Raw genomic sequence first — 13,343 nt, 5'->3', positions numbered from 1 at the left:
AAAAAGAAGAAGAAAAATTACTAGCTTCCTATTTTCTTATTGTATAGCATATTTCTGTACACGAAGAGAAAAAAAGAAGAAAAAGAAGTACATCATAGATGGGTAGCCAATTGTGCGACTAACATTAGAAGAGAAAATGAAGATAGAAATATAATGTAAAACAACTAAATATGCAGAGCAAGCAGAAGGGTCTCATTTGCATGGATAGTTAAATAGTAGAAGCACTTATTTAAGTAAAGAGTTACCAGTGAAAGATGAAGAATGCTCAGCTGCAGAAGAAAAAGAAGAACGTGTTGGTGGGATATGGAATCCAAACATCAGGTGAATCAAACGGACAAGAGAGGTGGGCTTTATACAAGATATGAAGCGGCTGAACTTCTTTATAAGCTGCTGCCGTAAATGATATGATCTGTTTCCTCCTCTGCTGCACCACCACCAAACTCCTGCCACCGCAAGTCTCTTGATTCTTCACGACATATATAGTGAAAAACTGAGAGAGTTCAAAGTGGATAGATCATAGAAGTAACAGGAAGTCCAGTATTTGGACATCTTTCTTGCTTTTGGTAACGTGTATTTGTGCAGGTGAGGTGGACCGAGTGCTCTTGCCATTTTTTTGGGATAGGCTAAAATTGGCTGATGGCATATGCACCCCATGCCACAAAATTCTAAATGTTCAAAATGCAATTAGGGGCCTGAATCCAATAAAGCCCCTTGAAAACCAACAGCTTTGGCCCGTTGGCCACTACCATAGTCTTTTCTTTAAGGCTTAGTGGGAGAGGAAGTCAAGGATTCAAACCTTATTTCCCACCATTTGTTACTATACGTGGCTTGCCATTTTAAATAGTCTAAATTCATACGGGTGCATAGTGCACCTGTCTGATTCGATGGTAGTTCAGTTCTCGTCAGTTCGCCAATAGGTCCAGTTGGGCCTTCCCCCTTAAAATAAGTTAGAGTGAGAGTAAAAGTAAGTGTAGGGTAGACAAGTACCGATTGACAAAAATAATAATAAATAATAATAATAATAATAAAGCCCCTTAGAATAAGTTAGAGTGGGAGTAGAAGTAAGTGTGGGATAGATAAATACCGATTGATACAAAATAATAATAATAATAACAAAGCCCCTTGAAAAGTGCCACTTCCTCGCATTGTCCCCCATGAATGTTAATTGAATCAATGTAGAATGCACCGCACCACTTTTTCTCATTATGATTTTTTCACTCAGGTATAGGGCTGCAATCGCCGATCGCGAGCAGCTCGAATAGGAACTCGAGTCGAGCGCGGTCAATATCGAAGTCAAGTCGAGATCGAACTAATCAAATCGAATTCGAACTCAAAAATACCAAGCTTGCGAGCTCAATTATATATATTTATTTTTTATTTTACATATATATATATCCTTAATATTTTATTATTTGTTAAAAAATAATTATTTTATTCATTTTTAAAAATAAAAATAATTATTTTTATTTTATTTTTTAAACTTGTGCTCGAGTTTGACATTTTGAGCTCGTTGAGCTCGAGCTCAAGTTCGAGTTTTGTAAAATTAACTTGAAACTCGGCTCGATTAGGTTAAAACTCGACTCGACTCATTTATACCCCTACTCAGTGCAATTGGGTTGGACAGCCTAATCTCGGGTTAGATTAGCCATGTGCAACACACATACTTTGGTTTCATGAATTGATCAAATTGCCTTCCCAATGCTTTACAAAATGTATTTTCAAACTGACTTTTAAACTAATAAAATAGGTAAAAATGAACTCTGGATAATTACACTTAATTCAAAAACTTTTGAAGTGTAAAACATGAAGTATACTGTATTTAGCGACCACATTTTTTTAAATATATTTCTTAGTTGTAACAAACATATGAAAAATAGTAGTTGTAAGCTAATATATAACAAACTCAACCTCAATTATTGATAATAAGCTACAAGTTGCATAAAAATAGAATGCAGGGGAATAGCTAAATTGTGTTGGAAATTTTTCTTGTAAAGTAAATATTAAAAAAATATTGGAACGTAAGAACTTGTAGGGTAATATGGCCACTTCACAGGACCATGCAGCTAGAAATTTACTTGATCTAATTTTACCGGGTTGTGAAATTTGTAATGCCACAGAGAGTAAATTGGTTCAATTAAATATTTAGGGAGGACAATGTGAGGAAAAGGCATTTTTCAAGGGTGTTATTTGAAATTAATCCTAAAATTAATATTTACAGTTTGAATCCCAATCCTGCTTATATAGAAAGAACTCAGAAACAGCCAAACTTCAGAGAATCTGGATACAAATGCAGAAGAGAAGATTCACCTTCCTCAGCTTAAACCTCACAAAATTCATGCCCAAGAAACGAACAACAACCAGGTAGTTTACTTTGGTAGATGGCAAAATATAACTGATCTCTTAAGTTCTTGGTTTCAGAGTTCTACAGGTCAGATGACAAAAGTTCAAAACGTTCCAGTCCACCTATTATATGGTTCAAAAGAAACAACTACCACCGTTCACCATTGTTCCTTCCGTATCTGCTTCCAGTGTTCCAAGCACTATGAGAAGATTTGTCAACATATTGGCCTCTCCCATGAACCTGTTGCCGAGGGGATGCAGAAGAATTAGAAGACTTGTGAAAATATTGGCCTCTCCCATGAACCTGTTGCTGCGGGGATGCACAAGAATTAGAAGATTTAAAATATTGGCCTCTCCCATGAACCTGCTGCCCAGGGGATGCACAAGAAAATGGCTGGCTCTGCCTCCAAGCAGGACTTGCATTACTTGTAGAACTAGACTGCCACGAGTCCTTGTCCGTATTTTGCCATCTGCTCCAGCTATTATCTGATGCAGAAGTATTTGATAGTTTTTCAGGCCTCCAGTTAAGACCGCTAGCAGAAGTTGAGGTACTTGATGATGGAAAGGAACTGTTTCCTACACAACGAGCATATGACTTCAAAGCTGGAACTGGCCCTCTTTGAGTAGTAGAGTTGTTAAGTTTTCCTCTGCCAACACTCCATCCAGTGCCAGCAAATTTGCTGATGACTGCAGGTTCTTTGTTCTTTAGGCTAGATTTCTGAACATGGTTCCTATTTACCAATGCTCTGTTGGGAGCGCTGCCATTGTATTCATGCCAAAGCTCTCTCTTCACTATATCTGCTTCAGATATTGACTGCACGGATATATAGTGATTCAAATTTTATAGGCATTTTAACAAGTCAATAAGCATTTGTCTACTCTATTAATGAAAACTATTATTTCCAATTCCAACATCTACATCATGCTTGAAGTTTGCAATTTATCAGTTTTTTCATTTTTGATCGGAGTTATCAAACTGGCTTGGAGAAGAAATGCTTTCCCTTGGTAAAGTTGACAAGATTTTTATTCCTTTTAAGGAGAACTTGATAGGATTAAGCTTGTCCAGCAGATAAATGCATTTGCGTACCTCCTCTGGAATATTTACTCCTTCCGCAAGATGCCATTTAGGCACATAGTCCGAAGGAAGCTTGTAGAATGCACAGCTACAGGCAAACAAAAACAGGAGCAGTGAGCAGATATCCAACAGGAAAACTTCTCAAGATTAACAGAGATCGGCGATTGCTTACAAGACATCTTGATCTGCTTCACAAAGATGCATGAACCCACTCAGTCCATCGCTGAGGATAATGGCACAAACAGATCCACCATTGTTAATCCATTGTTGCAACTGTGACGACAAGCTTATACGGTATACAATTGACTCATCACGCAAATTCAGCAATCCAAACCACCTCTTGCAAGGTGTTGGAATTGAATGCTGATCCATACTCTTGGATAACCATTAATATTTTTGGTTTCAAGGGATAGATAACAATCAGATCAAACCAGCAAATGGTGATATTTTACTTTGTTTCACTTCTTAACCATGATAAAGCTACTTAATCAACACATTAGAAATGCTATGCATTCGATTTGGCCAATGATATTTAGGCACAATGGAGAAACCTGTTAGTTACCAGGTCACAGATTTAAGTTACTTTCAGTAAATTTCATGCACGAAACTAGGCAGACAAAAAGACAAAATTTGGAAAAAGTAAAAGGGTTGATTTGCTTACTTCAACATGTCATTGATCTTGATATAATCATTCTGCATGAAAGATGTGCAATTTTTGTAGACTGAACTAATTTGTTCACCCAAACCACTTGAACTCCCTATGAACAATTGATCAGCAGTCTCAGCATTCCTCTCTTTCTCATGGTCCTACGTAGCGTGAATGAAGTTAAACATATCGTCAAAATCAAAGGTCCAAGTTTATCAAATCCACATGCAGTAGTACACAGTACACACAGCTTCAGTGAGATTGACTATAGCTTATTAGTTAAAAAAAAACAAAAATTAACATGTGAGCTTGCTACATGCTCAAACATAGGCTTTCAGATTAAGCAATGTGTATCTAAAACCCTCAACAAGGAAAGAAGCATACTACCAAAGCAAATACAGATATATCAAATGGAAATATTCCAAACCTTTAATTCTGTTTCAGCCTTTTTAGTCTCTACTAGGAGGCGGTCTTCTTGAATGAATGGTAACTTGCATATAGCCTGAAAGGAAGAAAATTGTGTAAAAGATTCAAAGAGATAAGTTGTTTAACTAAAATTTTGTGTAAAAGATTCAAGTTGTTTAACAAAGAGATAAGTTGTTTATAGATATATAGGACAAACCTGCCACATGAAGCGCTTTCCATCTGCATCCGTCTCAAAACCTGAACATCAAATTTTCAACATGAGTAATATAGTCAATTATATTCTGGTTAACCTACTTTAAATTGAGTACAAACATCAGAAGTAGCCTTACGGGCTGGATAAAATTCAAGAATACTTGAATCTGCATCAACCATAAGTCTCTTGTATGCTTCAGGAAGAGCGTGGCAACTATTTGTCACTCGTCAGAAGTCGGAGAATAAAAGAATACGGTAAGAATAAAAGTAATCTCAAAATGATTCCAATACACAAAAATCAGGGTGGCAAATTACCTTTTTGGAGGGAGGACAGCCAAGAGCTGATCAAAAGGTTTCAGAGGTAGACCTTTTTGAAATTTCACATTCACTTGAGTAAGGCCTTTTAGGTCCGAAGCAAATGGACCATAATGAAATGGATAAAACCTAGTGGGATACATTGGACGGAACATATATTAGTGAACAAGTCTATCTCAATCCCAGAAATTTGCAGAATTTTTCTTACCAAGTCCATGATGGAACTCCAGAAAAGTAGTACTTTAGGACCCAACACAGTCCTTCAGTGTACTTCGCTACCTAGAAATCAGAATGGTGAAATCACTAGAAATAGGTGCAATACTAAGCAAAAGAATCAGTTGCTTTTTCCTGATAAAAATCAACATAATGCTCCTATGCTATGCGTTGGGATTGTATAAGCTAGATACTTGAAAAAAATCTTCCTCATGCTTGAAGGAATGTTTATATGTCTCAGCATAATCTAACGAACAACTAATGCTTTGTGACCAGAAGATTGATCTCATTATTACCTATAACAATACTAAGGAGATAAGATAATACAGCATGTAATATCATACCAACGATCTACGTCTCTGTTCCACCTCATCTGTTTTTGCAGAAAATTTAACTTCATAGTATCTCTTTTTCCATCCTTGAACACCCAGTTTTACCTGGAATTAGTCCAAATATTCATCTGTCATCTTCAATCATCAAAAATCTAATGAACTGCCTGACAAAAGATATCCACTTCATTAACCTTATCTGAAAAAAGGCCACCATTTCTGAATGTATCTGACTGGTGCTGGATGCGATCTTTCAACTCTTGCATTAACTCTTTTGTATTGTTCAGAACCTGAGGCATTAGAAGCGAAAACTATTAGATAGACAGCAGACTAAAATAAATGAAATAATTATAAAAACAAATGCAAATAGAAGAGATATACAGTGATGAAAAGAAGTACTTCTGAGAGAGTAATATCTTACTTCAGAATAATCAGTTAAAGAAATATCTTTTTCATCTAAACCACTTGTAGAATCCACAATCTCCGACATTTTTCTATCCTGAAATGCATTATCGGTATTTCCTAAGCTGCTCCACAAATTTGCTTCAATACATCCATCATCTTCAGTGTCCTGCTAGACAAGAATTATAGGATATCCCAATTAATTTTATGTAGCAGACAGCCTCAGGCCAAGAAATACTAGCCACTGAATCATTCAATTGTCAACACTCACAGCATTCAAAAGTTCTGATTGGATCCTCCTGAGCTTTCTTTCCTTGATTTCTAATCTTTTCTTGAATATTTTTTCTTCATACTCACCCACTGAAAGTATAAATTTCTCAACCCTTTTCAATTTTATATATCTGCCTTTCTTGTCCTCAATCTGCTTTCAGAAATTATATTAAAACAAAGGCGGTTAAACGCCCAAGTTGCAATTGCAGTAATTGATTGCTTAATACAAGATATTGTTAGGTACCAAATGTGTATCAACCAAGTATCCACCAAGATTCTTCATCTCTTTCTTATAAACATACATCAGTAAATCAATTGCACCCTGTAATCATAAGTAAGAAGAATGTATAAAGCAAGAAAACATAATTATTTCAAGACATCTAACTGCAAAATCAGAGACAGTACAAACCTCATGGATTTCTAGAGTGGGCATGTGCGGTAAGAAGTCATTGCCAGTGAAGAAACAGATGAATATGAAGTCATCGATTATACGCTCCAAATCTATGTTCAGATTCTCAGGAGGATCGCTTATGTTCAGATCGATATGCAGGTACTCCCTGAGGAGCCAGATATGCAAATACTGCAAACACAGTTTCAAAGAGAGTCAATAAAAAAACAAGTCATTTTCCATTTTCCCTTTTCTCTGTCAAAACATGATTGCAATGTTCAACCATTGGTGCAATAATACTAATGTTTCTCAGGTTTGTTTCTCACACCTGAAAAGGTTTTTTCATCACAGGCAATCTTCTATTTAATTTTTTGCTCGCTTCACTGCATCTGTCTGATTTCTCTGACGCTGATACTACCTCAATGTGGCAGGAAGCGGGCTTTGGCACTGATTCTGACTTGTCTACAACCTTTGGCAAATTACAAACATTGGAAAACAGAAGTTCTTCATTTCACAACATGTTAAACACTAGGACATCTTAGAGCAACTATAATTAAGCAATAAAGTAGAAGAATCTGCATTCGAATCACAAGTTTTGGAAACAGTTCCAACCTGCTTAAACCATCCCCTACACTTTCCTGAATATGATTCTGCTTTGCGGGCACTACGTTCAAGTTCTGACACTCCATTTAATATTTCCTCGTGAACGAGAACATCCTGTTTTGAAAGACAACAAATAATTTAACTCAAGACCGTATGGATTAACAAATCATGGATTTTAACAAGTACGCACTATCCAATTAGGCAAATTATGGTAGCACCAAAAAAAAAAAGCAGTTGATTGTAGCATTACCTCTCTCAATATCGAAAAATGCACCTCATGCGTTGCCAAAGCAAGCATGATTAAATCCGCGTCCTGCATTCAAATCAATAACTTTAGCTTGCCAATTTTCAAGTTCAAATAGGCTAAACTTCCTATAAAATATTCATCAAGGGGAAGGTTAACTAGCTACCAGGCCATATAGACAATGCTGAGTATTCGGATCATAACCTTCACTGCTGCGCTGAGCACGAATGAAAGACATTATCTTATGTTCCCCTTCGCTAGGAACATTTGCATCCGAGAGAATCACCTAAGATTTAACAATTTTTTCAAGTGATTAATGAAGTACATAATTAATTGATGAATCTTGCATTTCAGACCAATAATTAATTGATGAATCTTGCATTTCAGACCAATGTAGTACGTAATAACAATGCACCTTGATTTTGCTCCAGCGCGAATCATTAGTCATCCGGCGCTTAATATAGTTTTGCAGTTTCTTAGACAATAAGTACATAAATTCTGTGCCTGGAGTGATAATATTGGAATCAGACAATTCTGATTCTTCTCGAGGCAAAACCTTCTTGCCTTCCCTTTCAAATTTTTTCCTCAGCTTCGTTTCCACCTCTTCCTGAATTAAACATCAGTGAAAATAATTGGTCATTATGGCATAACCAACGGTGGCCAAGCCAGACAAAATCTTCAGTGAATTTTCATGTATAAGAAGATAGCCACCAATACATTAAACCCCTTAATTAAAACATTGGCTTTGTACTTGTAACATATATTTTGTTACTGGTTCATTTCATTAGAAATCGTTATCAGATCACTCATAGCCACTCCTTCATAATTAATTTCCACCAGTTATTGGTGTAAAAAGGTAAAAACAAAATTTTTTTTGTACCAGTTATATTAGCATAAATCTTTCGAAAATTTTATACTCGGAATTGAAAATTTTCCCTTGGTGAATTGAAGCACATGCCTCCACTAGCCAAAGTGTAGATCCTCCACTTGTAACCAATTGTAGATTTTCTAAGGTAGCGTTCAACCCCTTGTTACTCGGATCTAGCTATCAAGTCCTGCTAATACAGCTATTCTAGTGCCAAATGAAGAATTGGACATCGGTACATCGGGACAAAGCCGTTCGATTATGCATCATAGTTGAAATTCAGGATTTTATCCTATAAAAGAATAGCCTCATCTGAATATTACGCCATATTACAATTGGGATAATGAACCAAACATTGACTTGATTAATTGTTGCAATCAAGAAAATTACTCACAGCAGCTTCATTATCCTTTGCGGTTCGAAACCGTCTTGCTCTTTGTTGATTCATCTTGGCTCGGGGAGCCACCCCATCTGCCTCATGAAAATTGTCAATTAATCAACTAGTTAAAATCTCTCCCATTTTTGTTGTTTTGTCTTGCGAAAGACAATGATGTGAAATTAAATTTGGCATCGATCAAAATGGAAAAATTAACCTACCTATGGCCATGTACAAAAGTTTACGGGGTTTAACGATGTTGAAGAGTTGGTCGATATACTCGTAGATGTTGGAGAACACATCTTCAAATGTAGTCGGAGGAAACAACTGAAAAAAGTATTACAGTAGTAAACCTTAAGCCTCTGATTAATCCCCCAAAAAAAAAAACTTGGTCAGTAGTAAATAAAATAATAAAAAAAAAGAACAATGGGGAAATCTTTTTTGTAAAAGCAGAAAGACAATAGATAATTATGGTAGCTTACTAAACAAAACATGAAATTTTTATGCAAATACAACAGAAGTCATCATGGAAACCAACAAAAGATAAACACGTACGAGGAAACTCAAAAGAAAAATGCATGAAGGAAAACGAAGAGAGAGAGACCATATCTTCTGGATGGAAACAGGGATGAATGATTCCATTCATGTCAAGGTACAGATTATCGAACTCTAAGCCATGGTGATTTTCATCTGAATTAGCATCAGATACTATCTTTGGATATCTTTGAACTAACCATCGGAAAAATGATGGAACTCCCATGTTGATTTTCTTTCTTCTATACTACTTTCCTCTTTACAACTTTCAAGTTTCCTCTGCTTCTCTCTTGCTTTACTTCTTATGATTCTATCTCTATATATGACCCGCATAGCATGGATGCAACTAAATTAGCATTAATTATACTGTTTTGTGGTTGGCAGGACGCAAAAAACCTTTGGAGATTTCAGGAAAAAAGAAAAAAAAAAAAAAGTGGTACACTTTGTTGGCATTGTTTACACTTTTTTTTTGTACACTTATTTAAAATCAATTTCGATAAAGAACACCTTGTGAGCTAGTGGGAGTTGTTTTCTACAATAACTTTGCTAAAGTAAAGATTGAAGGACAAAAGTCTAGTATAGGAGTCTAAAAATTATGAAGTTTTTACAAAATTATTATAAAATTTTGAGTTTATTTTTATATATACCAATCGCTAATATATACATTGTTATTATTAGATGCAGATATATATATAAAATCTAAATTTTAAATTTGAATTCTAATTAATTGTTATGATTTTAACTGTGATAGTATATAAATTGTCAGTAAAGAAAATTAATCTTAAAGTTTTTCTTCTACTTTTGTTCTCTCTCTCTCTCTCTTTGCCTTTTTAAATTTTTTCTTTTTCTTTTATTTTGTGAAATCCCAAGAAGCTTAGGCTTGAAGAGATGCAAAGCTAGAAAATTTTTGGAGGAATTAAGGAGGCGAAAGTGAAGGTGACGATTTTTGTCGCTTCATATTGACCAACAAAGAGATCAAGGAAAGAGCAAAAAAGCAAAAGGCCTTTTGCTGTTCTGCCAGCATTTGTGCAACTTTCGAGAAGATTAAAAGTTGAAATGCGTCTTTGATATGAAAGGAGCCTGTCTCTTGAAACTTTCGAAGGGTAAATCATTTGTTCGGGCGAGAATTATTGAACGATGGACGCTTCGTTCTTAAGCAACTTCCGCACCATAATTTGCATTGTTACCACACAGGTTTCAAATTTTAAAGAATGGACCACAACTAATTTGGTATTCACGGTAGACGGTAGTAAAGGATGTTTCTTTTTATTTTGGGATAATTTCAGACAGCTCTCCTCATACTTTAAAAATTATATATACCTCCACTAAAACATAGGTTTGGGTTTTATCTCGATGATATAAGATCAAAAAAGTATATGAATGCCGAAAATTGCCCTCATCTAAATTTTCTTAATATGGATAATCATTAAAATTTTTTAAAAGTCAAGAATATACTTGTATACTACCGAAATTATGAGTTTTATTCCTCAACCAATGTTTTGATGTTTTCCATCTCCATGATTTTCTACGTCCACCCAAACTTTCATACTTTTATCACTTTTTCTTCTTCCAAACAAACTCTCTGTCTTAGATGTCAAAATCTACCGTCGTAATTCTTACCTTCATAATCTTTATCTCTCTATAGATTTCTTCCATGTATTGCCTATCAAACCGTTAGTCATAAAACTCACAATCCTTACCTTTTCCCCACTCAAATGGCCAAGCTCTCAGTTACCAAAATTCTTCTAATCTCTACTCTCAATATTTGGGTTGGTCATCCTAAATCAGCACACATTTTTTCTCTGAATTGACACAATTTTATTGAGAACAAGTTTCATATCTATTAAGAGGAACCAGACAAAACATCAACAAAGTGCAAGTTTGGAGCAATAGTTTTAATACAGTCTATCAAATTATACTTTTCCATAATTCACATTTTTTAAAGCTTTTGGAGCCTCTGATGAATAGACAAATTTGGAGGATGAAAGTGTTTTCTTGTAGGATGAAAAAGATAGAAGAATCAATTTGCATGGGATTTTGAGGAGGAAAGTGAGGTTAGATCAAAAGTAGGCTTTATGAGGGGCTCCATTTAAGAGACTTGGTCAAAAAGAATCATTGAATTGTTTAAGAATCTTTTTTTTCTTTTTTTTTTGGTTTTGGTTTTCTGAACTTGGATGTACGTAGAGTAATAGCTAAACCTTTGAGTATACGTAAAGTTGCTAGGTGAATTTCTCGAAATATTGTTGATATAAAAAATTATCACAAAAGTGGTGTTGTGATGGGAAGGTGGATAATATAAGGGTCGCGCGCAGGTGGAAATATTGGCGCAACAAAAAATTCAACCCATTTTTCCTTTTTTTCATGTTCTTAAGAATCGGTACAATTTTATATTTCAATCAAATATCACTGTAGATTAAAATATTTCAACGGTCGTGATTTGGAGGAAAAAATTTCTCAATCCTATTGCCGCAAGCAGCCACGGATTTAAGGGGGGGCTGGTGGGGGCTTAAGCCCCCCCCAAGCCGCCGGAAAACCCCCTATATATAGGGGATTCCGGCGGCCAGCCCAGCCATTCCGCAGAGGGCAAGCTCAGGCTCCTGCTTGATGATTTTTTCTTTGTCTGATGAGGTCAGACATTCCGCAGAGGGTTGCACGTATCCATACCCAAACCCTATGGCAGAGTTGCAATAAGTCTCTACGGTACCATCCCTAGATTCTAGGTTGATGTTGTTCAGCACAATGTGGCTGCAAGGAACCGTGTCGCTGCATGCAAATTTCATGGCGTTTTTGCTTTTGGAAGTCCCGCTAATGTTCTTGTACATGATTTCACGTATTTCAACTGCAGAACTCTGGATATAAAAAGTCGTTGTCAGGATATTTTAAGGATGAGTAGATAAACAATTGCCTGCACTTTTTTTTTTTTTGGTCGAATTTTAGTATCATTCAGAGTTTATTCACCAAAGAGAGCAGAAAATACAAAGTCCGTCTGGTTCCCAATTAACCAGCTATTCTGGAAAACCATGAAGCTAGAGGGTGAATCATACCTGGTTCTGGCAAGGCGTCGGCGAATCACAGTAGAATTGGTCAATGATAATGGGATTTGAAACGTCATCTACTCTCACATTCTGATATCGTACCCCTCGAACATACCCAGATCCTCCCTGCAGAGCTACCATTTTTAATCATTCTCCATATAATTATATGTTTTTATTATTTTTATAATTATTGATTCTAAATTTTACTTATTAAATATATTTATTTCGTCACAAAAAAAAAATTTTAATACACTTCGGCCCCCCCAAAAATAAATTTCTGGCTCCGTCCCTGGCCGCAAACAAAATTTGCGGAGAAGGAATTTTTATTTTTTAATGTCGCATAGGACTAAATTTGTGGACCATTGATCTACTCAGTAGACAATTGCCATTTGCAAAATTCTTGAAACCACAAATGACCTTTGCGGCAAAGATGAATAATAAGCCACAAATCATTTGTTGCAAATTGGATTTGCGGCGAAGGTCATTTTTTTTTTTTTTTTAAACTGCAAAGGTCATTTGCAGTGGTGAATAAGTTGGGACCGTTGATCATCGCTTGATCAACGGTCATACATTTGTTCCGTACTTTTTTCATTTGTCGCAAATTGGATTTGCGCCGATTAAATTTTTTTTTTAAATGCATCACCTCTGGACCATCCGTTCACACAAGACACAACGAGATCAATGGTGACAGCTTCAATCAAAGAAATTTTGAGTCAAAGTAGCATTGCTACAATTATTGTTGTATCAAAACAACAATTTCTGCCAACAGTTTTCTATAAAACTAGTCATTGTTCACTCGACTAAGAACCCTAACTTCTAACAATTCTATTTCTCTCTCGCACAACCCCATCCAAATCCCCTTCATCTTCTTCATCTGCTCAAAGTGGCTATTGTTCCGTAGGAAGACCAAAATAAGTTCCAGGATGATACATCATTTCGTCCACAAAATAGGTTCTAGGATGATCTTGACTATATGTACCACTTCCTAGGGATCTCGATGGGTTTTTCACATATTTTTCATATGGACGACGATAGCGTTTTCGTTAATGCTCCTTTCCAGGTGTCTATACATGGTTCTTGTCTTAGATGC

General features: G+C 35.9%; 1 protein-coding gene across 1 annotated transcript; it reads right to left on the bottom strand.

Moving 5' to 3' along the window:
- Positions 1–2,247: 2,247 nt before the first annotated feature.
- On the bottom strand, positions 2,248–9,489 carry LOC113751479 (5'-3' exoribonuclease 3-like). Its single transcript, XM_027295540.1, has 24 exons — positions 9,289–9,489; positions 8,906–9,011; positions 8,703–8,779; positions 7,859–8,050; positions 7,610–7,729; positions 7,450–7,512; positions 7,209–7,313; positions 6,925–7,065; positions 6,618–6,788; positions 6,453–6,530; positions 6,210–6,359; positions 5,958–6,110; positions 5,731–5,826; positions 5,552–5,644; positions 5,203–5,273; positions 4,995–5,123; positions 4,817–4,893; positions 4,684–4,724; positions 4,489–4,563; positions 4,077–4,222; positions 3,588–3,638; positions 3,428–3,503; positions 2,705–3,154; positions 2,248–2,644 (listed from the first exon to the last, which is right to left on the bottom strand). The coding sequence occupies exons 1-24, from the start codon at positions 9,442–9,444 to the stop codon at positions 2,489–2,491; spliced, it is 2,973 nt and encodes a 990-aa protein (XP_027151341.1). The 5' UTR covers positions 9,445–9,489; the 3' UTR covers positions 2,248–2,488.
- Between the last annotated feature and the right edge of the window lie 3,854 nt (positions 9,490–13,343).

The sequence above is a fragment of the Coffea eugenioides genome, chromosome 1 (assembly GCF_003713205.1).
Source record: "Coffea eugenioides isolate CCC68of chromosome 1, Ceug_1.0, whole genome shotgun sequence".
Lineage (NCBI taxonomy): Eukaryota > Viridiplantae > Streptophyta > Magnoliopsida > Gentianales > Rubiaceae > Coffea > Coffea eugenioides.
Note: the sequence above shows the minus strand (reverse complement) of the source record. Positions and strands in the feature narration are given on the sequence as shown.

Excerpts from the sequence above, each read along its gene's own strand:
- LOC113751479 (XM_027295540.1), bottom strand. The coding sequence starts at position 9,444 with ATGGGAGTTCCATCATTTTTCCGATGGTTAGTTCAAAGATATCCAAAG. Across the intron at positions 8,780-8,905 it reads ACTTTTGTACATGGCCATAG|ATGGGGTGGCTCCCCGAGCC; the intron begins GTAGGTTAATTT and ends TTCATGAGGCAG. Across the intron at positions 6,360-6,452 it reads ACTTGGTTGATACACATTTG|ATTGAGGACAAGAAAGGCAG; the intron begins GTACCTAACAAT and ends TTCTGAAAGCAG.